This window comes from Euleptes europaea, chromosome 1, assembly GCF_029931775.1.
Source record: "Euleptes europaea isolate rEulEur1 chromosome 1, rEulEur1.hap1, whole genome shotgun sequence".
NCBI lineage: Eukaryota > Metazoa > Chordata > Lepidosauria > Squamata > Sphaerodactylidae > Euleptes > Euleptes europaea.
The window spans coordinates 180,297,287-180,323,079 of NC_079312.1; the positions used below are offsets into that span (position 1 = coordinate 180,297,287).

The 25,793-nt window shown below is 50.9% G+C and overlaps 2 protein-coding genes across 2 annotated transcripts in view; both read right to left on the reverse strand.

Annotated features, from left to right (window-relative positions):
* The window catches only part of RAVER1 (ribonucleoprotein, PTB binding 1), a 30,066-nt gene extending 28,245 nt beyond the window's left edge, over nucleotides 1-1,821 (reverse strand). The window contains exon 1 of the mRNA XM_056867228.1: nucleotides 1,615-1,821. Within this exon, the coding sequence (XP_056723206.1) occupies nucleotides 1,615-1,821 (207 nt within the window). The remainder of the gene's footprint in view (nucleotides 1-1,614) is intronic.
* A 5,412-nt stretch (nucleotides 1,822-7,233) lies between these two features.
* Nucleotides 7,234-25,793, reverse strand: part of TYK2 (tyrosine kinase 2) — a 43,935-nt gene continuing 25,375 nt past the window's right edge. The window contains exons 9-23 of the mRNA XM_056867227.1: nucleotides 25,298-25,493; nucleotides 23,443-23,549; nucleotides 22,320-22,496; nucleotides 21,745-21,832; nucleotides 20,698-20,825; nucleotides 19,144-19,279; nucleotides 15,557-15,708; nucleotides 13,787-13,937; nucleotides 13,132-13,229; nucleotides 11,340-11,532; nucleotides 10,692-10,810; nucleotides 10,253-10,425; nucleotides 9,384-9,501; nucleotides 8,348-8,458; nucleotides 7,234-7,374 (exon numbers count right to left, since the gene is read on the reverse strand). Coding sequence (XP_056723205.1) covers nucleotides 7,240-7,374; nucleotides 8,348-8,458; nucleotides 9,384-9,501; nucleotides 10,253-10,425; nucleotides 10,692-10,810; nucleotides 11,340-11,532; nucleotides 13,132-13,229; nucleotides 13,787-13,937; nucleotides 15,557-15,708; nucleotides 19,144-19,279; nucleotides 20,698-20,825; nucleotides 21,745-21,832; nucleotides 22,320-22,496; nucleotides 23,443-23,549; nucleotides 25,298-25,493 — 2,082 coding nt within the window. The 3' untranslated portion in view covers nucleotides 7,234-7,239. The remainder of the gene's footprint in view (nucleotides 7,375-8,347; nucleotides 8,459-9,383; nucleotides 9,502-10,252; nucleotides 10,426-10,691; nucleotides 10,811-11,339; nucleotides 11,533-13,131; nucleotides 13,230-13,786; nucleotides 13,938-15,556; nucleotides 15,709-19,143; nucleotides 19,280-20,697; nucleotides 20,826-21,744; nucleotides 21,833-22,319; nucleotides 22,497-23,442; nucleotides 23,550-25,297; nucleotides 25,494-25,793) is intronic.

The window sequence follows — 25,793 nt, forward strand, 5'->3', positions numbered from 1 at the left end:
CCCACAATGCATCCATGTGCATCCTGACTCCCTTCTTCGCAGCACCCCCAATCTTCAGAAAATCTTGCTCGTCTCTAAGGTGGCACTGTGTTCGAATCTAGCCCTGCAAAGGGAGTTTTGGCTCTCGAAAGCTTACACTTTGAAGAGCTTGCTGGGCTCTAAAGCGGTACTGGATTCAAATCCAGCTCTGACAAAGGGAGCTTTGACGGTCAAAACCTCACGCCCCCCCCCAAATCTTGCAGGTCTTGAAGGTGGCACTGCATTCGAATCAAAGCTCTGACAAAAGGGAGTTTTGACTCTCGAAAGCTCAAAGATCTCGAAGATCTTCCCCGGCTCTTAAGGCGGTACTGGATTCGAATTTCGCTCTACCAAAGGCTCGCAGAAGCTCACAGTCCCCCCCCCTGCAAAAAAACTTTTGCTGCTCTCTAAAGCAGTGCTGGATTCGAATCCAGCTCTTCTCCTGCGGACTCACCGTTTCCCCCCACCCGGCTACTGAAACTATTTTCAAGACGAACCAGGTTTCCCCTCCTGCAGGGCCAGACTCAGCAGGCAGCTGCACCGCTTTCTAATGCTAGTGTAATGCCTGAAATCATTATATGCTATGGGAAACGTATTCTTTGATTTTAAATATATTATTTGTAATCAACAAAGTCACACCAAGCACCTATAGATGTTAGCAGGCCTCAAACTTAAAGGGGCCACGTTTCACCCTCCAGTAGAAGTTAATTAGAGAAGCTATAGACCAGGGGTGGGGAACCTTTTTTCGGCCAAGGGCCATTTGGATATTCATGACATCATTCACGGGCTATACAAAGTTATCAAATTAAAAATTAGCCTGCTATATTTGGTCAAACATTTAGCCAAGAGGCACGACCGGAGACGGCTCGAAGTGTCTGCCACGTAGAGCGACTCGCTTTTGAGCTCTGCTGTCCCCAGCTGAGATTCAGGCAGGGCAGCATCCTTCCGAGCTAGAGATCTGCCAGGACCCATGGAGGGCCAGACCAAATGCTTTCGCGGGCCTTATACGCCCCCCGGGCCTGACGTTCCCCACCCCTGCTATAGACGATCTTAGTATGCTCTCATAAGCTGGCTCCCCACTCATAAGGGCCAGCTAGGAAAACCCCCTTAGTTAGTTTTGGCAGCTGCCAGGGCCCAAGATAAGAAGAACTGCAGTAACTTAGGATCAAACAGAGCAGCACCTGACATTAGCGAGCATGAGATCACCACTTTCTCTGTAACCGATTCTGCAATAGGTTCGGCTAATGCGGGGGTCCCGAGTATTGGGCCTTTGGGTCCTTACGTGTGCATGACGCCTCTGCAACCACCCATTATCGAAGTCTATACGCGTGCTTGCACTCCTTTGATGCCGGGGTGTGAATCGCCCTGCGCATTTGGGGCAGTTCTCACCCGGTGTGTATAGTATTGGGCCTAATAAACAGGCTTGCTTTGAACTCTCAACCTCCTACTGTGTTACGGTCATCGGGAATTGATGCAATAATGCAGCCATAGCACTAGAAGGGAGCCCGGGCAGAGGAAACGGGGCAAAGAGGGGTGTGTGTGTGGGGGGGGGGGGCTCCAGGCTTCCCCCTCCCCCACCCCCCGGACTTTCCTCACCTGGTTGGCGACGTCGGCCGGCAGCCCCCGGATGAGGACTTTGCGGCGGTTGCGGAACTGCCGCGCGCTCCGCTCCAGGCGGCTCCGGATCTCGGCCGGCTCCAGCGGGGGCAGCTCCTCTTCGGGGGCCGGGGACGAACCGGGCTCCGGGCTGGGGAGGGCGACGGCCGCCCCCGAGAGCGCCGCCGCTGCTGCTACCGCCGCCATCTTGGACACAGCCGCCCTCTTCCTCCTCCGGGCCCGGAACCATAGAGAGGGGGACGCGGGAGGGAGACAGAGCGGCGGCGGCCCCGGGGGAGGGCGCGGATTGGCCCGCGCGAGGGCCGGGCCCGCCCCCGGCCACTCGCCCAATGGGAGAGGAGGGGCGGGTCCCCTCGAGGCTTCGGCGAGGGAGGCTCGGCTCGCAGGGGCGGGATGCACGGATTGGCCCGCCCCCTGCCAGTCGCCCAATGGGAGAGAAGGGGCGGGTCCCCTCGAGGCTTCGGCGAGGGAGGCTCGGCTCGCAGGGGCGGGATGCACGGATTGGCCCGCCCCCTGCCAGTCGCCCAATGGGAGAGAAGGGGCGGGTCCCCTCGAGGCTTCGGCGAGGGAGGCTCGGCTCGCAGAGGCGGGGTGCACGGATTGGCCCGCGCGAGGGCCGGGCCCGCCCTCCGCCAGTCGCCCAATGGGAGAGGGGGGGCGGGTCCCCTGGTGGGAGGGGCCCTGGAGGCTTCTGCTCGGCTCGCAGGGGGCTGGTTGCAAAAAAGGTGATGCGAGGAGTAAAGTGGCAAAGCGGCATACAAATGTTTGAAATAAATAGAGAACCCGCGTGGGTGTGAAGCCTGGGGTTTCTTCGACGTGCGACTGGCCAGAAAGGGAGCTTGGTTAGAGTTGCCGGGCCCCCAGGTGGCACCTGGAGATCTCCTGCGATTTCTATTGATCTCCAGGCGACGCGGATCAGTTCCCCTGGAGAAAACGGCTGCTTTGGACTTTATGGCATGACCTGCTGAGGCCCCTGCCCAGGCTCCACCCCCCCCCCAAATCTCCAGGTATTTCCTAACCCCGGCATCTCCAGTTAAAGGGACTAGGCTGGTAGGTGATGGGAAAGACCCCTGCTTGGGACCCTGGAGAGGGGCTGTGGCTCAGTGACAGAGCATTTGTTTGGCATGCAGGAGGTCCCAAGTTCAATCTCTGGCATCTCCAGTTAAAGGGACTAGCCTGGTAGGTGATGGGAAAGACCCCTGCTTGAGACCCTGGAGAGACGCTGTGGCTCAGTGACAGAGCATTTGCTTGGCATGCAGAAGGTCCCAAGTTCAATCTCTGGCATCTCCAGTTAAAGGGACTAGGCTGGTAGGTGATGGGAAAGACCCCTGCCTGAGACCCTGGAGAACCGCTGCCGGTCTGAGTAGACAATACTGACTTTGATGGACTAAGGGTCTGATTCAGCAGGAGGCAGCTTCATGTGTTCATGTGAGACCTTGGAGAGCCATTGCCATCTTAGTAGGCAATACTGACTTTGATGGACCAAGGCTCTGATTCAGTAGGGGAGGCACCGTGGCTCAGTGGTAGAGCCTCAGCTGAGCATGATGCAGAAGGTCCCAAGTTCAAACCCAGCATCTCCAGTTAAAGGGACTAGGCAGTTAAGTGATGCCAAAAACCTCTGCCTGAGATTGTGGAGAGCTGCTGCCAGTCAGAGTTGACAGTACCGATGTTTATGGACCAGTGGTCCGATTTGAATTTAAGGCAGCTTCGTAGGGTTGCCAACCTCCAGGTGGTGGTCTCCCTGGAGAAAATGGCTGCTTTGGAAGGTGGACTCTTATGGCATTATACCCCATTGAAGTCCCTCCCCCAAATCCCACCCTCCTCAGGCTCCACCCCCAAGATCGCCAGGTATTTTCCAACCCGAAGCTGGCAACCCTACTCATACAAAATGGAAAATAACTTAAGATGTTCAGCACATCAGCAGGCGGGGCTCCCTCTCTTCCCAGAACATTTTAAAATACTTCCCTGGAGCAGTGTTTAATGAGGAGGAAGTTCATGGTGGTGGTTGTTTTTTTTAAATCCCAAACAATTTCATGGACTGGAGTAAAACAGAAATCAAACTCCATGTTTCTGGGGTTGTTTTGTACCTGTTTGTGTGCGTTTGCATGCATAGAAAAGAAACTGCAAAAGGATGTCCTTTGAGAACGTTGTTCCCTGATGTGCACGGGACAGCGTCCTAAGAGGGAAAAAAGCTGCAAGAGCCATTTCTCCACATACTGTGTTTAAAAAAATTAGCTAGGGCAAGGATTTGCACTAGACTGGGTATCCAAATTGAAATCTGGATTGTAAGCCGGTTTGAGTCTCCCTTAAGTGGTAGAAAAAGTCAGTATATAAAAACCAAGTCTTTTTCTTCTTCCCTCTCCTTCTGCCGGCTCTCCTCTGAAATATGGGCAGGAACCAGCATTTGTTGCTTATTTTAAGCGAAGCGACCCTATACCCCTTGATGGCTTTGCATAAACCAAATGCGCCGCCTCTCCGCAACAAGGGCTTAGGCAACACTACACTTCGGCCTGGGGACCCCAGACCCTTTTTCTACCATCAACAGCTTAGAGGCAACCTACAGAATCAAGAGTCATTAACAGTTCCGGGTTTACTTGAAGAAAACATAAAGATGGTTATAGGGAGATTACATGTGGTTGGTGGCCCTAGCTGCTGCTAGGCTGGCATTCAAGAGTACATTCACAGTACAGCAAGGTTTCTGGCACAGAACTCTCTCCCCGCATGCAAGGGTACAGGTGTGCACATACACACTCCGCCCCAAAATGAATGCAGAGAAAGGGAAGGAGGTGGCAGCTGAAAATCTGTGGAGGGGAGGTGCCCGTGCCTCCGGCGGTTCTTCAGTGCAACTCCAGACGCAAAAGGCACAACGCTGCGAAGAGCTCCCGGTCAGCTTTTGAAGCTGACGCAACTCCAGACGCAAAAGGCAACGAATGGGCCGGCAAAGAAGGCGGGTGGTGTCATCCCATAATCCAGAGCCAGGCTCTTGTAATGCAGTTATGTACCAAAACATAAATGTATGGGGGTTTCTTGTCTTTTTTGGGACCGGGGGGGCGGGTAAGGATTTTAAGGCCCATGAGACAAGCTAACCACTTAGCAAGAATGCAGCTTCCAAAAAAAAAAAAAAAAAGGGAATTTTGTAAACGCCTCTCTCATGCATAGGGGTCCCCACTGACCAGATCACCACCCTTCCCCCGTTTTCACTACAAATAGATCAGGGGCAGGATCCGCTGAATCATTCAAGCTGATGAATCATTTGAGCTGATGATCCCAGCCTGCCTACGATCTTTTAGGCATCCAGCATCTGGAATACCTTTCGGGCTGGAAGCTGCACCGACATCATTCCAAACCCTAGGAAGTGCCAAAGGGTGCACATCTGAATCTGAAACCTTATTTCCCGCGGGTCGAAGGTTAAGGGAATGGCTAAGAAACTGAATGCCCAGCGTTAAGTATTTTAAGACCCACCCCCCCTCATAAAAATGTGTGGATGTTGGTACACAGAGCTGAATGTCAACACGGGGTATCATCAGTTCAGTCCTGGAATATTTGAAAGGTGGTAAATACAGGGGGGCCCTCAAGTACACACCCCTTCCCCGCCTCCTTCCTCCAAGCAGCATCCCGCCACGTGGCTGCATAGGATCAGGGCCGGGTTTGCTTCTAGTCTATGGAGCTCTGGAATGACAGGAAAAGGCTCAGGGATAAATGGCTGCATGAAGGTCATTCACCGCTCCAGACACAGCTAGCAATACGTGGAAGGGGGGTGCTGGGAGTGGTCTTTTTAAGCCATCCCTACTCCCCAACCTTTTCTAGCCTCTTAGAAAACAATGGCGGCAAGCCACTGAGATAGGAATCGAGTGCAGTTGGAATCTCTCGTGGTGGCCCTTGGTGGAATGAGCCCCCCAAAAAGACAAGTCTTTCAACAGCTGCCCCCCCCTTTCAAAAGGAGCGGCCTGGTATAACATTCAAAGTCCTGAAGAGTCAGGTTGGCTGAGTGCACGCCGGACAAATCCCGCTACTAAAAACCGAAATCCGCACCCCAAAGAAAGTAGGGTAGCAAGGGACGCTTTAACTCTGAAGGCAGCTGACGTCACTGGCTTCGCACCCCTCCATCGAACGTGGCCGTCTCACGGCTCTGCAACCTCCAACAGGATCTGAAACACATCAGTGAAAACAGAACTGATCGTCGAGCGTGTGAGGATGGAGACTGGGTCCGAAGTCTGGCAACAAAAGCAAAAGTCCCGGTGGTTTTGAATGCAGGAAGGCTTGCTTCCAAAAATCCTAACAGGCCAGACATCCGTTCCTCAGAGGTATACACAGCAGCTGCTTTTCCCAGGCTGTTGGCTGGCCAATAGGGGCTACGGTTGCGACGTTAGCTTGGCTGCTGGGTAGTAGCGACCAAGGCAGTAGCTAAAAGGCTTTGCTCGTTTTGGTACGATTGACAGGCCCGCTGTTTCCTTTCGACCTCTGCCCCACCCCCACTCCCTCCTTCAAATTCACATTTCTGGTCGGCAACAGCGAAGGAGGGAATGGAAGAGAGACTTTTATGATCGATGGTTCCATAAGAACTTGACGCACTCCCCAGGATATTCACCGACAACGAGTTGCTGCAATCTCCAGACCCAAACAGGGGACCACCTGTCTTTAAGCCATCAGGGGAGGCAGGTAGGAGTTCTTTTTGGGGAGCAAACCCAAGGCCCTTCTGTGGAGATGCAGCAGCTTTACCGTCAGGCCTTCCATACAGGCGTTCCCTCTGGAATCGGGTCCGCTTGACCCCCTTGTGGGTAGACAAGGACTCCCTCCAGTGAGGGGAGGCAAAAATGGCTTGCTGCATGCCGAGGAGGGCGGCATCCAAGAAATGTAGACCGTCCGGCAGTGTTTAAATACCCAGAAACCAGGGGAATGGGAAAGAGAGACGAGTTCACATATCTTTGGGCATCCGAAGTATTTGCATTGAACACAGATTAAAGGCAGGTCTCAGGGAAACACACACACATTTCCTTGAAAAGGTGTCGTAGGGAACAGGAAATGGCCAGAAGGTGTCCCCTCTGTCTGGTTAAGTAGATGTAGCCCTAAGTATTCCACATCCAGCCCAACACAGCTGTTTCCCACAGCACCGGGCTAGGCCTTTGAATATCTCGACTCCTGAACGCAGCAGGGCCCAGCGTCCTTTAGACCCAAGCCGCTTACTTGGTCCACACCCAATTGACCGAAGGGCCCAGAGGCCCATGAAGGCATTGTTGCAGTCAGCTCACCAGCTGACTTCCACGCACCCATGACGGGCCTTCCTACACCACTTAGGCAAGAGTCGTGTATGCCAGCAGACACGGTTTCCTAACCAGCCTCTGCCTTTGTTCGGAGCAGAAAAGAAACTGGGTGGGCTTGGGCCCTATCACATTTTGCGGGAGGGGGATCGGCCCCCTCTACCCGAAGGCAGGAGCGTTCGCCATTGGTTCCAGAGGCCAAGCGGCAGAAGGCAGCATCCCGAGGCAGGCCGGTCGCGCCGAAGTAGCTTCCGTGGCACAGCGGCTCTTCGGATGCGGAAATGGCGCTGAGACACCGAGCGCAAATGAGAGCGTGGACTCCGGGCGAGGATCTCCGCCCTCCCACTCAACAGACGCTGAAGACCGAGGGGGCCTGGGCCCGGTACTTCTCGTGGAAGGCCTTGAGGATGGGCACGAGGTTGGAGAAGGCCGGACGGAAGGAAGCTTCGGATTCCCAACAATTTTTCATCAGGCGGTAGATCTGGGGAAAGAGGCACGGGTGAAAAAGGGGCACGGGACAAGAGAGGCCTGAAGAACGAGCTGAAGATGTGCAAGGCAGTTCTGCTGAGGCTGAACAAATCCGTTCCACTCAGCTGCCTGTACAGGGGTCTTGGGAACTTTTAATGTAACCCCTTCTGGAGGACAGCCGAGTCAGTCAGTCAGTCATTTATAACATAAGAAAAACCCTGCTGGATCAGACCAAGGCTTAAGTCTTCCTGTCTAGAGCTAACTGTTACAGCTCGAAAACGACTGGAGCCTAGGAGGAAGGAGGGGTCATTTCCCCTGGGGGACAGGAAGGCTGGTACTCGTCAGGGCCAACCCTGCTTTAGGTCTTAAACCTATTGCCAGATTGCAGAAGCCTGAAATGCTCTTGCATTTTCAGTCATCTATGGGCCTTCCAAAGACCTTGGGCACTCTCCTTTCAGGACCTTTTTCCACATGGAGAGGAGAAGACTGAAAGGGGATATAATAATCATCTTCAAATACTTGAAAGGCTGACATATAGAGGAGGGTGCCGAGTTGTTTTCTGTTGCCCCAGAAGGTCGGACCAGAACCAACGGGTTGGAATTAAATCAAAAGAGTTTCTGTCTAGACATCAGGAAGAATTTTCTAACAGAGTGGTCCCTCAGTGGAACAGGCTTCCTCAGGAGGTGGTGAGGTCTCCTTCTTTGGAGGTTTTTAAGCAGAGGCCAGATAGCCATCTGTCAGCAATGCTGATTCTGTGACCTTAGGCAGATTGTGAGAGGGAGGGCATCTGGACCATCTTCTGGTCAAGGAGTAAGGGTCACTGGGGGTGTAAGGGGGGGGAGGCAGTTGTGAAATTCCTGCATTGTGCAGGGGGTTGGACTAGATGACCTTGGTGGTCCCTCCCAACTCTATGATTCTACAAACCAGCATGAAGACCCGAAGTTCTCGGGCTGCAGATCTGCACAGCAAAGCTGTCCAGGACTCACCTCACAAGGACAGTCCTTGGGGCTGGGCAGCCGCCTCCCTCTGTCCAGCAGCTCTATCAGCCTCAGCACCGTCATCTGCCCCTGAGTGACTCCGATCATCTCAATGAATTTCTAAAGCAACAGGGGGGAGAAAACAAATGATCAGCGAGCGCAGACAGGAGCAGCCTGATTCCACACACCACCAATGCTTTGTTCTTCGGAGGCCTGGTCTTCGTAACAAATGCCCCCTCTGAAAAACAAGAGCTCTAGATGGACAACCAGGATGTAGTTCCTCGTATTTCTGACCGGACGTTGGTTCATTCAATCAGGAGCGTGAAAAGCATACCAGGATAGGGCAGAGTATTTCTTTAAAAACTCTTGCACGTGCCATGGGAAGCCCAGAATGCAGAAGACACACATGAAGCTGCCTTAATACTGAACCAGACCCTCGGTCCATCAAGGACAGTATTGTCTACTCAGACCGGCAGCAGCTTTCTAGAGTTTCAAGCAGAGGTCTTTCACATCACCTACTGCCTAGACCTTTTTAACTGGAGATGCCGGGGACTGAACCTGGGACTTTCTGCATGCCAAGCAGATGCTCTGCCATGAAGCCACAACCCAACCACCCCCAACACATGAAGCTACCTTGTACTGAATGGGACCCTCGGTCCATCAAGGTCTGTATTGTCTACTCAGACTGGCAGCGGCTCTCCGGGGTCCAAGGCTGAGGTCTTTCACATCACCTACTGCTTGATCCTTTTAAACTGCAGATTGAACCTGGGACCTTCTGCACGCCAAGCAGAGGCTCTTCCACTGAGCCACCCCCCCCATGTGGGTCCTTGACCCATTCCCCAATAGTCCCACATCCCAGCACAGGCTGAAGAATCCTAAACACCCAAACTGCAGGGACGGGAAGCTGTGAAACCATACAGCCGGCCCCCTAAGGCAGAGTCACCTGCATCTGTACCCACCCTCAATGGGACACGCGCACAGACCCATTGGCTTAGCCACTCCCAAAATGTTCTCACCCACCAATATCCCCAGTCATGGGACTCACCGCTGGGGGACTTTGACTAGAATCGCAGTATGTCAAGAGCTCGTATAACGTCACGCCAAAGGACCAGACGTCGGAGGCATAGTAAAATTTACAGTCCTTCAGGCACTCCACAGCATACCTGAAGCACAAAGAAAACAGGGACAAACAGAGGCTGAGCAGAAGAAGCAGAGCTGGTTTTTATATGCCGACTTTCTCTGTCGCTTAAGGGGGAAGTCTCAAACAGGCTTACAATCACCTTCCCTTCCCCACAACAGACACCCTGGGAGGTAGGTGGGGCTAAGAGAGCCATGATCAACCCAAAGGGGCATCCTATGTTGGCTGGAGAACTCGATTCCAGCTCACATTGGGGTGTGGTGCCATATTCAGTGGGGGGGGGGAGAACACCTCCCAGCATTGGTCATACTGGAAGGCAGAACCCACTCAAAATGAGCAAAACCCCACAGTATTTCCTCTGTTGGGGAGTGCTTGAATTCAACACAGCCTATGGATGACTTGAGGTGCAGGCCCACCTGGATGGGCCAGGCTAGCCCCATCTTGTCAGATCTTGAATGCTAAGCAGCGTCAGCCCTGGTTGGTGCTTGGATGGGAGATCACCGAGGAAGACTGGAGTTGCTGTGCAGAGACAGGCAGTGGCAAACCACCTCCGTCTCTTGCCTTGACCTGGATGGCCCAGGTTAGCCCGATCTCAAACGCTAAGCAGCGTCAGCTCTGGTTAGGACTTGGATGGGAGCCACCAAGGAAGTCCAGGGTTGCTACACAAGGCAATGGCAAACCACCTCCTGGCCGTCTCTTACCTTGAAAACCCTACAGCACTTTCCACCACCCACCCACCTCTCAGGTGCCAAGACAATTTGCAACGGTTTACTCACCAAAAGACGGGGCTGTCTCCATCTTCACAAACACGGTAGTACTCGTGCCCTTCTGGGATAGCTTTGGCAAGGCCGAAGTCTCCGATCTTAACCACGTTCTCGTTCTCCAGGAGAACATTCCTGGCTGCCAAATCCCGGTGGATGTAGCGGAGGGAGTGGAGATAAGCCATCCCCTGCCGAGAGCAAATGCGGGGTTAGCGCTCAGCTCCCACAGCCGGGGAGGCCCAAAACATCCAGCTGCCAAGGAGGGGTCTGCTAGGAACTGGAAATTCAGCAGCCCTGTCTCTTGGCCTCCAGTGAAAAGAACGCACTCACTTTTCAGAACAAGAGTTCAACCAGCATACCCTTCCTCACCACTATAGTTAACTCTCTTCCCCCCAAAAAAGAAGTATAATCTTTCTGCATACAAATTCTGCATCCTAAGGCCGCAGACGTTTACCTCACAGATCTGCTGGGCGAAGAGGAGGATGTGAGCCAGGCCAACGTGGTGCTTTGGGAGGTAATCCCTCAGGCTCCCCAACGGGACGTACTCCATGATGAGCTGCACAACCCTATCCCCTGAACACAGAGATTAAGTTTTATTTGAAAGTCTTTCTCCCCACCAAACGCGACCCAAAGCACCTTGGAGAGGAGGAGGAGGAAGAAAAAGAGGAGGAAGAAGAGCAAGGGGAAGAAGAGCAAGAGGAAGAAGAGGAGGAGGAGGAAGAAGAGGAGGAGGAAGAGGAAGAGGAAGAAGATAAAGAGGAGGAAGAAGAGGAGTTGGTTTTTATATGCTGATTTTCTCTACCTTTTAAGGAGAATCAAACCAATTTACAATTTCCTTCCCTTCCTCTCCCCACAACAGACACCCTATGAGGTAGGTGGGGCTCAGAGAGCTGTGACTGGCCTATGGTCACCCAGCTGGCTTCATGTGTAGGAATCAAACCCGGTTCTCCAGCTTAGAGTCTGCCACTCTTAACCACTACACCACACAGTAAGGCCTCTGATATTTTCTAAGGATGATCATGCTGGATGGGTATGACCACAGGGATCAGCTGCCTCTTTACCCAAATGTGCCCCTGAGGTGCCAAGGTCGGGGCGCCCGTACCTTGCTCGCTGCAGCAGCCCTTGTATTTGACGATGTTCTCGTGGTAGAGCGTCTTCAGGATCTCAATTTCTTTCTTCCAGCTGGTCAAGAGCTGCTGGCTGAAGCCCGACTTCAGGGACTTCACGGCCACCATCTCGCCCGTGCCGTCGTTGGTGGGATCGTAGCAGTACAGGCTCACTTTGCCGAAGTGACCCTGGGAGAGCGAGCGAGGAAACAAAGCCTTGGGTCGGACGCGCCAAGGAGAGACGCCTCGCTGCATCTGGCCGGGAGCCTTCGCTGGGTGTGGCCGGGGTGAGGGTTTGGGGTTAACTTGCTCAGAGGGAGAACTCTGAACTGTGGTGACTGAACTGCCCCTCAGAGGGACAGACAAAACTCTGCTCACCGTTTTGCCCTTTCATTATAAAGACCGGAAGGAGATGAAAAGCCTGACATGATTAATGAACTCCTGGGCTGTAATGTCTCAGAGGGTGGGAAGGATAACAAGTAGTTACTGGGTGGTGGTGGAAAGTGCTGTCAAGTTGGAGCCGACTTTCGGTGACCCCATAGGGCTTTCAAGACAAGAGGTGAACAGAGGTGGTTTGCCATTGCCTGCCTCTGCACAGTAACCCTGGACTTCCCTGCTGGTCTCCCACCCAAATACTAACAAGGGCCAACCCTGCTTAGCTTCCGAGATCATAGAACCGTAGAAGAGTTGGGACCACCAGGGTCATCTAGTCCAACCCCCTGCACAATGCAGGGAATTCACAACTACCTCCCCCACACACCCCCAGTGACCCCCGACTCCATGCCCTGAAGATGGCCAAGATGCCCCCCCTCTCATGAACTGCCTAAGTTCATAGAATCAGCACTGCTGACAGGTGGCTTTCTGATGAGATGGGGCTAGCCTGGGCCATCCAGGTCAAGGCAAGAGACAAACAGAGATGGTTTGCCATTGTCTGTCTCTGTGTAGCAACCCTGGGCTTCCTTGGTCGTCTCCCATCCAAATACTAAACAAGGCCGACATTGCTTAGCCTCCAAGATCTCATGAGATCGAGCTAGCCTGGGATATCTAGGTCAAGGCAAGAGACAAACAGAGGTGGTTTCCCATTGCCGGCCTCTGCGTAGCAACCCCGGACTTCCCAGGGGGTCTCCCACCCAAGCACTACCTAGGGCCAACCCTACTTAGCTTCCAAGATCTCATGAGATCGAGCCAGCCTGGGCTATCTAGGTCAAGGCAAGAGACAGAGGTGGTTTGCCATTGCCTGCCTCTGCGTAGCAACCCTGAACTTCCTTGGTCGTCTCCCATCCAAATACTAAACAAGGCCGACGCTGCTTAGCCTCCAAGATTTCAGGAGATCGAGCTAGCCTGGGCTATCTAGGTGAAGGCAAGAGAAAAACAGAGGTGGTTTGCCATTGCCTGCGTAGTGACCCTGGACTTCCTTGGTGGGTCTCCCACCCAAGCACTACCCAGGGCCAACCCTACTTAGCTTCCAAGATCTGACATGATGGGGCCAGCCTAGGCCATCGAGGTCAGGATAACAGTTCATTGGTCACCCATATCAGATACTCCAGACACACTGAAAACCAGCACTGAAGGAAGAAGGTTCTGCACGTGTGTACACATACTTCAGTGTGTGTAAACAGACACCCCCCCTTCTATTGGTTAAGGTTCCAATGTTTGCCCCCTCCCCCCCCCATGCCATCTGAAACAGCCCACAAGCCGGCAGGTTTCCTGGTCATCGGTTTCAGATGCTGTTTGTGCATAACTCCAGGAAGAACAAAAGGTCCTTCACTCATCACAAAAGCGCGTTACCTCTCCCAGATCTCGGATCTTCTTCAAGTACCGCTTCTGAAAGACGGTAGGGTCCGACACAGGACAATCGGGGTTGACGGAGGTGATGTCGAGGAGGTCTGAAAAACAAGTGAACGGCGTGTACGGATTGCGTAGAAGGGAAAAGACTCCATCAGCAACGCCCACTGGTTGATCTCGGGAGGGCCCACAAATTACCAAGCTGCAAATGCACTGCAGAGGTGTGTGTGTGGGACGACGACAGAGAACTGGATTATTAAGCATAGAATCAAAGAGTTGGAAGGGATCACCAGGGTCATCTAGTCCAACCCCCTGCACAAGGCAGGAAATTTACAACTGCCTCCCCCCCACACTCCCAGTGACCCTTACTCCATGCCCAGAAGATGGCCAAGATGCCCTCCCTCTCATCATCTGCCTAAGGTCGTAGAATCAGCATTGCTGACAGACGGCCATGTAGCCTCTGCTTAAAAACCTCCAGGGAAGGAGAGCTTCCCACCTCCCGAGGAAGCCTGTTCCACTAAGGAACCGCCCTGTTAGAAAATTCTTCCTAATGCCTAGAGTTTCCGTCTAGGTGACCCTGGTTGTCCCTTCCAAGTCTATGATTCTATGAGCATCCTCAAGACTTTGAGACTCTTTTGTCCCCTTGGGGGGTCCTTACTGTTTGGCTGCAGCTGGGTCAGGTCTCTCAGGATGGTCCGGAAGGACGGCCGCTCCCCAGGGGCATAGTTGAGGCACTGGCTGATCAAGGTTGCCAGCTCTTTGAAAGACGGCTCCGGGAGGCGGTGTTTCTTTTCGTAGAAGCGCTCTTTCTGCAGGGAGAAGAGGAGGGTGTCAGGCCAGGAAGTGGCCACATGGTAAGCTACAGCGTCGGGTTACAAACGCAGAATCCTCAGATGCCCTTTCATAAAATGGTTAGGACTGATATGAAGAAACACTTTAACATTAGACACAAGGCTCGAAGGGGCTGTGGCTCAGTGGCTGAGCATCTGCTTGGCATGCAGGAGGTCCCAGGTTCATTCCCCGACATCTCCAGTTAAAGGGACCAGGCAAGTAGGTGATGTGAAAGGCCTCTGCCTGAGACCCTGGAGAGCCGCTGCCAGTCTTGAGTAGACAATACTGACTTTGATGGACCAAGGGTCACATTCAGTAGAAGGCAGCTTCATGTGTTCAGCCACATGGGCGAGGTACTTTTGGCCATACACCCCCCAACCGTTCCAGGAACCCTATTCCTCCTTCCCCTCCATTATTTCAGTCTCTGATGCCTCTCCCCATAACCATGAAACCACATCTACCCAATCCCTAAACTTGCAGCAAATAAAGGATGCAAGCTACAGAAATTGTATGCCTTTCTACCAAATAATGATGGATAGCCGTGTTCGTCTGTCTGTAGCAGTAGAAAAGAGCAAGAGTCCAGTAGGACCTTAAAGACTAACAAAATTTCTAGCAGGGTGTGAGCTTTCGTGAGTCACAGCCCACTTCTTCAGATAAAGATACTTCAGATATCTGAAGAAGTGAGCTGTGACTCACAAAAGCTCACTCCCTGCCAGAAATTTTGTTAGTCTCTAATTCATGCCATCATATTCCCTATTACTATGTATGAGTGTGAAAGCTGGACAGTGAAGAAAGCTGATAGGAAGAAAATAGATTCCTTTGAAATGTGGTGTTGGAGGAGAGTGTTACGGATTCCGTGGACCGCCAAAAAAACAAATCAGTGGGTTATAGATCAAATCAAGCCTGAACTGACCCTAGAAGCTAAAATGACTTAACTGAGGCTATCGTATTTTGGTCACGTAATGAGACGACAAGAGTCACTGGAAAAGAGTGTCATGATAGGAAAAGTTGAGGGCAGCAGGAAAAGAGGAAGACCCAACAAGAGATGGATGGACTCAATAAAGGAAGCCACAGCCTTCAATTTGCAAGATCTGAGCAAGGCTGTCAAAGATAGGACATTTTGGAGGACTTTCATTCATAGGGTCGCCATGAGTCGGAAGCGATTTGACGGCACTTAACACACACTCACAAGGTGCTACGGGACTCTTGCTCTTTTCTACTACCAAATAACGGTTAGCATTTCAAAAGCGTTTCCGAGTACGCAAAGAGCTGCACATACATTTCCTTAGAAACCCTATCGACAATTCTGTGAAGTAGGGAAATATCTCCATGTTGCTGATGGAGCTCACAGCTGAGGTTTGAGATTTTAGCTGTGACGCTATATTCATTTGCATAATTTGTGTCTCCTGGCCACAATGTTGTTGCATTATTTATAGTCCCCCTTTCTCACCGAGACTCGAGGCGGATTGCACGGTGCGAGTCACTACAATCCACAGGATGGGACATCTAATAAAAATTGCAATAGGGTTTGGATTGCAGAAATCTGAAAACAAGCAGTAATCTGAAACACAGCTGAAACAAATCTGATGAAGGCTACCTCGGAGGGCGTGCGTTCTTTGAGGGGCACGACAGCGTCAAAGCATATCTCCAGCAGCGTGGTCCCGAAGCTCCACTTGTCGGCTGCCGTGCTGAGGCTGCTGATGTCTTTGACACACTCCGGAGCGATCCACGGGATCCTGTCGACTCGCTCTTGGCAAGTGGAGGGGGGGGGAAGAAACCAAGGATTAACATTTCCTGAATAAACGGTACAAGCCAAAGCAAACAGCAGACCATACCTAGCATAAGAACATAAGAAAGGCCCTGCTGAATCAGACCAAGGTTGATCAAGTCCAGCAGTCTGGCATAATATTGGCATAATATACAATATTACAGAAGAGCCCTGTGGTGCAGAGTGGTAAGCTGCAGTACTGCAGTAAAAGCCCTGCTCACAACCTGCGTTCGATCGTGGCAGAAGTCGGTTTCAGGTAGCCGGCTCAAGGTCGACTCAGCCTTCCATCCTTCCGAGGTCGGTAAAATGAGTACCCAGCTTGCTGGGGGTAAAGGGAAGATGACTGGGGAAGGCACTGGCAAACCACCCCGTAAAAACAAAGTCTGCCTAGTAAACGCCGGGATGTGACGTCACCCCATGGGTCAGGAATGACCCAGTGCTTGCTCAGGGGATTACCTTTACCTTCTTAATATATAATAAGGCATACAATCATACACAAACCATAAACATACAGTCACACCAAACATATCAAATTTCTACAAATCTTTGTGACTGTTGGGCGTTGTACTAGAAAGGCCTCAATAAATATAGAACTGCAGAGCTTCTTTGTCACAAAGATTTGGAGAAATGTGATATATAATTCACAGCTTGGTGTGCTGGTTTCTTTTAGACCACTGAAGGCGGCAAATGCGCCGAAACACGTATGGTCTACATGTGATTGTATGTTTATGGTTTGTGTATGATTGTATGTCTTATTGTATGCCAATTGTGCTATTTTAATACATGTGTTTGGAAGGCTCCTTGCAAGGCCATATAGGAGTCATTAGCATCATTTGGTTTTAAGTCGTATTAAACCTATACGTATTTAGACATCTTTTAAATGGTTTAGGTCCATGTTGGCGAACCTATGGCACGCGTGCCCAAGCCGGCACTCGGAGCCCTCTCTGTGGGCATGCGTGGGTAACATGAGGAGCTGTTGAGTCTGCCTTGGTTTGCTCCCCCAACTGCCAGCTGCTTCCTCCCTGGCCTCTGCGCTCCCGTGGGCTTATCTGGCCCAGGCCCCTCGTGGCTCTGCCCCCTCCCGAGCCTCCCGTCCTGCACTTCCAAAAGGCCTCCTGAGTCTGGGCCCCTCCCTCTCTCTCAGCTGAGCTGCGGGGGCGGCTCAGCTATTTGTCGGGGCCAGCTAGTCTCTCCGGCTCTGCCCCGCCCATCTCCACCTTAGACTGACAACTGGCTGGGAATGAAAGGGTAAAATGTGCTGAACCCCTTCAAACTAAAGGGATCAGGACTTTGGGGGGGTTGGTTTGTTTTTTTAATTCTTTGCTTATAGGAAACCAGGGGAGAAGACAAAGGGCGGGGCTTCCTTCCTTGCTTCCCAAAGGGTTTTCTTCTGGCAAGAAGCTATTAAATGTGTGTGTGTGGGGGGGTTAAAAATGGTCGTGTCCCCCCCGCCCACATTTTGAAGTGGTGCAGTCCCTTGCCCTGTCTCTCCTCTTTGGGCTGTACGGCTACCCCAGACCTGAAGTTGAGGGAGGCAGGTGGGTGCTGATCGGTGAGGGTTTTGCTTGGAAGATTTCAAGTCTTTATGTTCACATTGCAATATTCTTGGCAGCAACAACTGACGAGGCTTCTGCTGGGTTTGGAGATGCTGCTTGGCTGCCTGTCTTCTCCCATCTGTTCCCAAGGCTGCCTCCTTCCACTAATGCAGGGCGTGCTGTTGTAAACTCTTGTTCTGGAGCAGCAGCGTGGTTCAGTCTGACCCAGCAGCAATTGCTCCCCCCCCTGCTTCTGTGACTGTGGTTTGTCTTAAGGGCCTAACAGCCGCCAGATCCTCTCCTGATCCAGTCTGGAGGAATTGCAAGCAGACGCCCCTCTTAGGTGACCATTTGCAGGCAATTGCTGTCTGTGGCCAAGCCCGCCTTGTGCAATGGTGTGGTGGAAACGGGGGGGGGGGTTTCTCCTTGGCCCACCTAGAGATGTGAGGTCCTGGGAAAAACCCAGAAACTATTGGGGTGGGGCGGAAGGTTGTCCTTGTTGTTTTTTCTGAAACTCTTTTCAATTTTCCAAGCAGAAAAATCGGAAATGTGGGGGATCTCTTTAAAAAAAAAACCTACGAAACATTTTATTTAATGTGTAGGTTAGATTTTAGTAGGGCAGACTTTAATGAACTAAGAGACACGATGAGAGTAATTAATTGCAAGAATGTTGGAAGGAGTGACAAGGACGATCAGAGGCCTGGAGACCAAGAAGCCCTACGAGGAAAGGCTGAGAGACTTATATCAAATCTGACACCAGAAACAGACTAACAGATGACCTGAGTGATGCATGTGTTGCTCTCAAATTTACAAAGTATGAGCCAAGGTTAGACAAATTAGGCAAGGCATGCACACAACAGCAAAAATCACATTAATTGTTCAAAAGCATTCCAAATGCAAACTTTTACCTTTCAATAAAAAGTCGTTTGTATCATTGAAAGCTCTGTTATTGTGTTTTTCTTTTAAGGCAAAATATGTTAATATATGAGTTGTTTTTTCTAAACTAAAACCTCAGTATTCAGGTTAAATTGCCGTGTTGGCACTTTGCGATAAATAAGTGGGTTTTGGGTTGCAGTTTGGGCACTCGGTCTCTAAAAGGTTTGCCATCACTGGTTTAGGTTTTCACTATACTGTTGGCCTTGTCAGCTGTTTTTTGCTTGACCTTCTAGGTACTTAATTCTGTTTATAAAGTTAAGTTTTGTTCCACCTCTCCTTTTTTTTGGACGTAGCTTAGACTGGCAACAAGCAACCGGTTCTCGTTCACAAAGCAGACTCAGTTCTCAGGATTAAATCAGAGTCGCAGCCACGGCCGTGTTTATTAGCAGCTCACTTTCCAAGGCAAAGAGCCCTGTGGCGCAGAGTGGTAAGCTGCAGTACTGCAGTCCAAGCTCTGCTCATGACCTGAGTTTGATCCCAACGGAAGTCAGTTTCAGGTAGCCGGCTAAAGGTTCTCAGCCTTCCATCCTTCTGAGGTCGGTAAAATGAGTATCCAGCTTGCTGGGGGTAAAGGGAAGATGACTGGGGAAGGCACTGGCAAACCACCCCATAAAAAACAAAGTCTGCCTAGGAAACGTCGGGATGTGTCGTCACCCCATGGGTCAGGAATGACCCAGTGCTTGCACAGGGCTACCTTTACCTTTTACACTTTCCAAAGCAGCCCTAGCTCCCACCCAAGCAAAAAAGCTACAATTCTGGTGGAGAAACAGGGGTTTTTATTGAAAGAGCACTATGGGAACCAGGTCTTCTGCTCAGAGATCTTTCCTTCACAACCACAAACAATGACACACAGAGCTGGCAACACCATATTACCAAAGGGACGCTTCCACCACAATCACGCACACTCAATAAGACGCTTATCAGCCGGAAGAGGAGAGGGTGTACCTTCTCGGGAGAGAACAGTGAAGCTGACTCCTGGGTCGCTGAGCTTAATGAAAGGCATCAAACCGTCTTCCAAGCCTTTCCTAGCCAACAGGATGTTCTTGGCACAGACGTTCCCATGCACCAGGTTTTTGTCTTCCTGCGTCAACCAAGAAAAGTGGCACATGAAAAATCTCAGAATCTTGGAAGCCCGCAGAGACAATTCAGGAGATCTTTTCTAAACTCACACCAGCCTCTACCTCAGACCTTTTTCATGGCCCAATAATTCTTATTATTTCTCATGAGTGTGTTAAATGCTGTCAAGTCGCTTTCGAACAATAGCGACCCTATGAATCAATGCCCTCCAAAACATCCTATTCTTAACAGCCTTTCTCAGGTTTTGCAAACGGAGGGCCGTGGCTTCCTTGATGGAGTCCATCCATCTCATGTTGGGTCTTCCTCTTTTCCTGCTGCCATCAACATCATTGAGCATAGAGGGAAGATCTTTCATTCTAGTTTTGCCCTGTGTCCGGATTACATTGGATTTTGGGACACTTCTTGATTTTGTGTGGGTCATACTGACAGGAAACCTTGCCTTGGACTTTGAAACTCTATTGGACAAGTGTAGGTTCAGGGAAGTCCCTTGATGTGCGTGTGTGTTAAGTGCCATCAAGTCGCTTCCGACTTATGACAACCCTATGAATTAATGACCTCCAAAATGTCCTGTCTTTGACAGTCTTGCTCAGGTCTTGCAAACTGAGGGATGGGGTTTCCTTGATTGAACCTATCCATTTCATGCTGGGCCTTCCTCTGTTCCTGCTGCCTTCAACTTTTCCTAGCACGATTGTCTTTTCCAGTGACTCTTGTCTTCTCAGGGCTGAACAGGGACATAGGATTCTTACTACAGATGCTAATTTTCTGCCCCCAAGCATTTCCCCTCTGCTCTAATCAAGCTGATTACAATATGCATGGTACTGTTGCATCCTTTACAAGCATCCTTTACGATACCTTGCCTTCTGACTAGGATAAAAGGATGCAGAGATCTCGATTTCTACTCTACTCCTGTCTGATAAAGGGAGCTTTGACTCTCAAAAGCTTATACCCTGAAACTGTTGTTTGGTATCTAAGAAGAGTTGGTTTTAATATGCTGACTTTCTCTACCACTTAAGGGAGAATCAAACCGGCTTACAATCACCTTCCTCTCCCCACAACTGACACCTGTGAGGTAGGTGGGGCTGAGAGAGCTCTAACAGACCTGTGACTAGCCCAAGGTCACCCAGCTGGCTTCGTGTATAGGAGTGAGGAAATAAATCCAGTTCACCAGATTAGCCTCTGCCGCTCATGTGGAGGAGTGGGAAATCGAACCCGGTTCTCCAGATCAGACTCCACCCCTCCAAACCACTGCTCTTAACCACTACACCATGGTGGCTCAGGTGCTACTGGACATGAATCTAACTGTTCTACTGCAGCCCAACACGCCTACCCTCTGAAACTTGTCTTCTCATAATGTGACCAAAGTATGATAGCCTCAGTTTAGTCATTTTAGCTTCTGTGGAAGAGTTCCGCCAGGATACCTACCAAGTAACTCAAAGCGCTCGCTAACTGTGCGGCAACCGTGAACTTCCAGCCCACCGTGATCCGCCCTTTGTTCTTCCGCAAAAAGACGTCCAAGGGGCCGTGCTCAATGAACTCTTCCACCATGATATCTGAGGGCAGGAAAGAAAGGAAGGAAAAGAAGGTGAGCATCTTAAGGCAAAGAGAGACAACGCATCCTTGCCCCTGATCTGCAGGTTAAACCCCGAGGGACGCAAAACCACGAGGGGCCGTGGAAAGGGCTGTGCTAAAAGGCCACAGCTACAAAAAGAGGATCAGAAAGCAGGGGAACACCACGGAACTCTGCCACAGCTGGCGCTGAATGGCATCAGCAAGCAATGCCAGTCTTTCTTTTGGTTTATGTTATTTATAGTCCGCCTTTCTCACTTGGACTCAAGGCGGATAACACAGACTGAGTCAGTACTATCAACAAAATGGGATGTTCAGCAACTGAAGCAAAAGGCTTAGGGGTGTAGTACCAACCAGAAGTCTAAAAACTGAACTGAAGAAGTAAAACATAAGAAGGTCCCCGGCATAAAGGGACTAGGCGAGTAGATGTGAAAGACCTCTCCACCTGAGATCCCGGAGAGCCACTGCCGGTCTGAGTAGACAATACTGACTTTGATGCACCAAGGGTCTGATTCAGTATAAGGCAGCTTTATGTGTACATGTGTATAAGTATTAACATGACGAATTGCATGATAGGAAAATTCCATAGTAGGATCCCAGCTTCAGCAAGCTAAACAGTGGCATCGACCACAGCCCCTAATAATTGCTCCAAGGAACTTTATGAATTATTTCTAGCACTCTGGGCAGGCAAGACAGACAAAACCGTTCTGCGCAAGCAGCAACAGGGAGGAGAGCTGTGAGGATAAAATATAACGCAGCCAGCAGCAACAGGGAGGAGAGCTGTGAGGATAAAATATAACGCAGCCAGCAAGGGAACTTAGAAGGCCAGATCATTGTCTCTCAGACAGCAAGGCAGGGAGAGAAGCCATGCAGAAGACTTGGGGGGGGAGGGGTAATACTTACTCTCTGAGCCCCGTACGCAAACTCCGTGCACAAAGGCCAAGTGGATGTGGGAGACCTGGCTCATCAGACTCGCGGTCTCGAAGAAGGCCTGCGGAGAACAGAGGGTAGGCCGCCATAGTGAGAAATGTGCAGCTTGGACGCTGGAGCAGAGCTGCTACTGGGTGACTCCTGGGCCTGCCGAAGATGGGTCGGGGGAGCCACTTTGGAGCGCAGAACAAATTCATCCTCGTGCTCCTGTCAATCCTCTGTAGACCCTTTTGTAACATTTGTTTTTTCCCCACTTGACACTAAATACGTTTCAGATGCTCTGATAAAAACGTTTTAGAAATAATACTTTGGGCTGGGAATGGTGCTAGCTGGACGTCCACTCTGGTTTGGATTTATTTTGGATTTTTTTTATTATCTTGTTTGGATTTATTACACTTTGGAAATACAGGTTAAGTATCCTTTATCCGGAATGCTTGTGACCAGAAGTGTCCGCGTATTTCGGATCCTTCCGCATTTCGGAATATTTCCATATACATAATGAGATATCTTGGGGACGGGACCCATATCTAAACATGAAATTCGCTCACCAGGGCGATGTCTCTGTGGCTGGGATCCAGCATCTTGAGCACGACCCGCATCTCGCGGCTGTTGTTGTTCTGCTCCGTGGAGAAGTAGTCCGCCTCGTCCTCGCCACCGGTCCCGCCACACACACACAGCACCCCCTCGTAGATGTTGGTGCGTGTCCCTTGCCCCAAGTGGGCTCTCTGCAAGAGGGGAAGAACTCCATTGCAGGGATGTCGAACTCATTTGTTACGAAAGCAGGCTATGACATAAATGTCACTTGGTCAGGCAGGGCCATGTCTCGCCAGCCCAGATCGAGAGTGGCGAGGGGGGAGTGGTGGCTGCCTTGAGGGCCAGATAAGAGCTCTTAAGTGGCCAGATCCGGCCCGCAGGCCTTACGTTTGACCCCCCTGCTCCATAGCATAAGCATTCCTTCATCCCAAAAGTGAACCCTGTTAGGCTTGAAGGCATCTTTTATCCCTGAGTCGAGAATAGTGTATTAACTATTTCTTCACACAGCGCATAGTTAAATGGTGGAACTCCCTTCCCCAGGATGTGCTGATGGCTGCCATCTTGGAAGGCTTTAAGACGGGAGTGGACATGTTCATGAAGGAGAGGGCTAGTAAAAATGGATACTAGTCATGATGCATGCCTATTCTCTCCAGGATCAGAGGAGAATGCCTATTATATTAGGTGCCATGGAACACAGGCAGGATAATGCTGCTGCAGTCGTCTTGTTTGTGGGGCTTCCTAGAGGCACCTGGTGTGGCCATGGTGTGAACATGGTGTGAACTGGACTTGCTGGGCCTTGGGCTGATCCAGCAAGGCCTTTCTTATATTCTTATATGTTCTTAATAGTGTTTGTAGCATCCCAACATGTTGCTATGAATCACAGAAGCCTTTTGCCAAGATTCCCCCCCACCCCCCAGTCAGAGACTTCAACTCGCATTAACACAGTAAAGGGTGCTTCCAATTCCCCAGGAAGCAAAGAATATAAACCAAAGTTGACACATTAACAGCTCCTAAGCCACCTGATCTCCTTCACAGAGATTAGACTGGGGCTCACAGTTCCTTAACACAGAAGGAGAATATTAGGTCATTCCTACTCTTTCAGGCCCCCCCTCCCCCGAAAGACAGAAGTGAGCTCACCTGGGTGATCTCATTCTTTCGGATCTGGTGGAAGCTAAGCTGGGTTAAGTTCAGGATCTGCCGGGTACTATCTTTCACTTTCCGGGTGATGAGCAAGTCCGAAATTTCTGTAGAAGGAAACAGAGCTCGAGGTTCAGGGGGGGAAAAAGACTAAAGGGTACGAAGCGACAATTGGCAAGCAAATATCCGTGGATATGGCTCATGACCAGGAAATATCTCATAAGGTATCACGTATCTATATGGACAGGTGGCAATCCGAGAAAGGGCCTTCTCGGTGGTGGCACCAAAACGTTGGAACCCCCTCCCCAGGGAGATTTGTCTGTCCCCCTCTATTGGTGTCTTACACCAGGGAATGAAGACTTCTGTTTCGTTCTGTATACCCCCCCCCCCCCCCAATAACCGTTACTGGCTCTCTCTTCCCTGGTTCTGGTGTTATCCGTTTTTTAATTGATTTTTTAAAAATTGCTCTTTAATTGTTTTAATGATGTATTTGTGCTGCTATTGCATTACTGGAGACAAATACAAAATCTGCTGAAAGTGTCACCACCACCCCACTCCAATCTAGGGCATATAGTATGTTGAACACATGAACACATGAAGCTGCCTGATACTGAATCAGACCCTTGGTCAGTCAAAGTCAGTACTGTCTGCTCAGACCGGCAGCAGCTCTCCAGGGTCTCAGGCCCCTAAGGGGTCTTTCACATCACCTATCTGCCTAGTCCCTTTAACTGGAGATGTCGGGGATTGAACCTGGGACCTTCTGCATGCCAAGCAGAGGCTCTACCACTGAGCCACGGCCCCTCCCCGTGAGGGGAGGTCTAGTATGTTGCAATTAACACAGACTTTGATGAGCAGTAGTTATGCTGAATGGGGGTATGCGCCCAAATACAAACAGTAACAGGCAACCAATCATACATGAGACCTTCTGATAGGAAAAAAGACTACATTGTGTAGCACAGAGGTTCCCAAACCTTTTGAGTCATGGGGCACTTTTCGGGAGAGAAATTCATCATGGAGCACTAATTTTCACCTAGTGCCTATATACTAAACCGAATGACAGTAGTATTTTTCTTTCCAGTCTCTTCGCAGAGCGCTAGATGCTTCGCGGCGCACCAAGTGCTCCGTGGAGCACAGTTTGGGAACCTCTGGCACAGCAAACCCATTTCCTCCCTTCCTACAGTTCAGGAGTCCCCAACCTTTTTGAGCCTGTGGGCACCTTTGCAATTTTGACAGTGTGGTGGGCTCAGCCAAAAAAAATGGCTGCCGCAGGAGGCGGAGCTAGCCACAACATGGCTGCCGCAGCTTAACCTTTAACCACCCATGTGAAGATCCTTGAGCTATAGCAGCAGCTACTGCCAAAGCAAGATCTCTAGCAAGATCTCTAGAAATTTGCACAGCCCATCAAAACCTCCAGTGGCCAATCAGAAGCCTTCCTGGCTAAAAGCCCCACCTGGCCCAACCCACTTTCTAAAAACACTTGGCAGGCGCCAGGAAAGTGCTGGCGGGTGCCCTGGCACCCATGGGCATCATATTGAGGACACCCACTATAGTCTGTGGGGAGGGGCCGTGCCTCAGTGGTAGAGCATCTGCTTGGCATGCAGAAGGTCCCAGGTTCAATCCCTGCATCTCCAGTTAAAGGGAACAGGCAAATACGTGATGGGAAAGACCTCTGCCTGAGACCCTGGAGAGCTCTGCCAGTCTGAGCAGACAATACTGACTTTGATGGACCAAGGGCCTGATTCAGTAGAAGGCAGCTTCATGTGTTCACCTTCCTTCCTTCCTCAGGGGAGAATTTCACTGTTGAACTTTATACCACCGAAAGCGGGATAGTCTTTTTATGCGTCCTACTTTGTACCTCCTGGCTTTGGGAGACAACACTTCTTCAAAACGAAGGTCTCTTTTCCGGATCTCAAAGTGCAGCCTTTGAGAGCGTTCATCAGTTCCTGGACGCTGGAAAACTCCTGCTCCCAGCCTTCCAGCACAAAGGAGGAATTCCCTTTCCTCTGGATCCGGAACTGTCTGTAGCTTGTGGCATCCTGTATCCGGCCGCTCTGGAGCAAACAAGAGGGAGAGGAAAGCGGGAATAAGCGATCAATAGCAACCAGCTTGGACAGCCAGTACTACTGCTAGGCAGGCCCTGGCTACAGGTCAGGCCTCCCCTCACTGGCTGCGTCCTTCGGAGGAAGGAGAACAGCCATAGTAGTGGTGGTGGTGGTGGAGGAGGAGAAGGGGAAGAAGGAGAGCTGGTTTTTATATGCTGACTTTGTCATTGTACATTTGGTGAATAGAAAGCTGAAGTGGCTTTTTCACTAATAACATATCTACATATATAATGAGTTTCTGTATGGCAG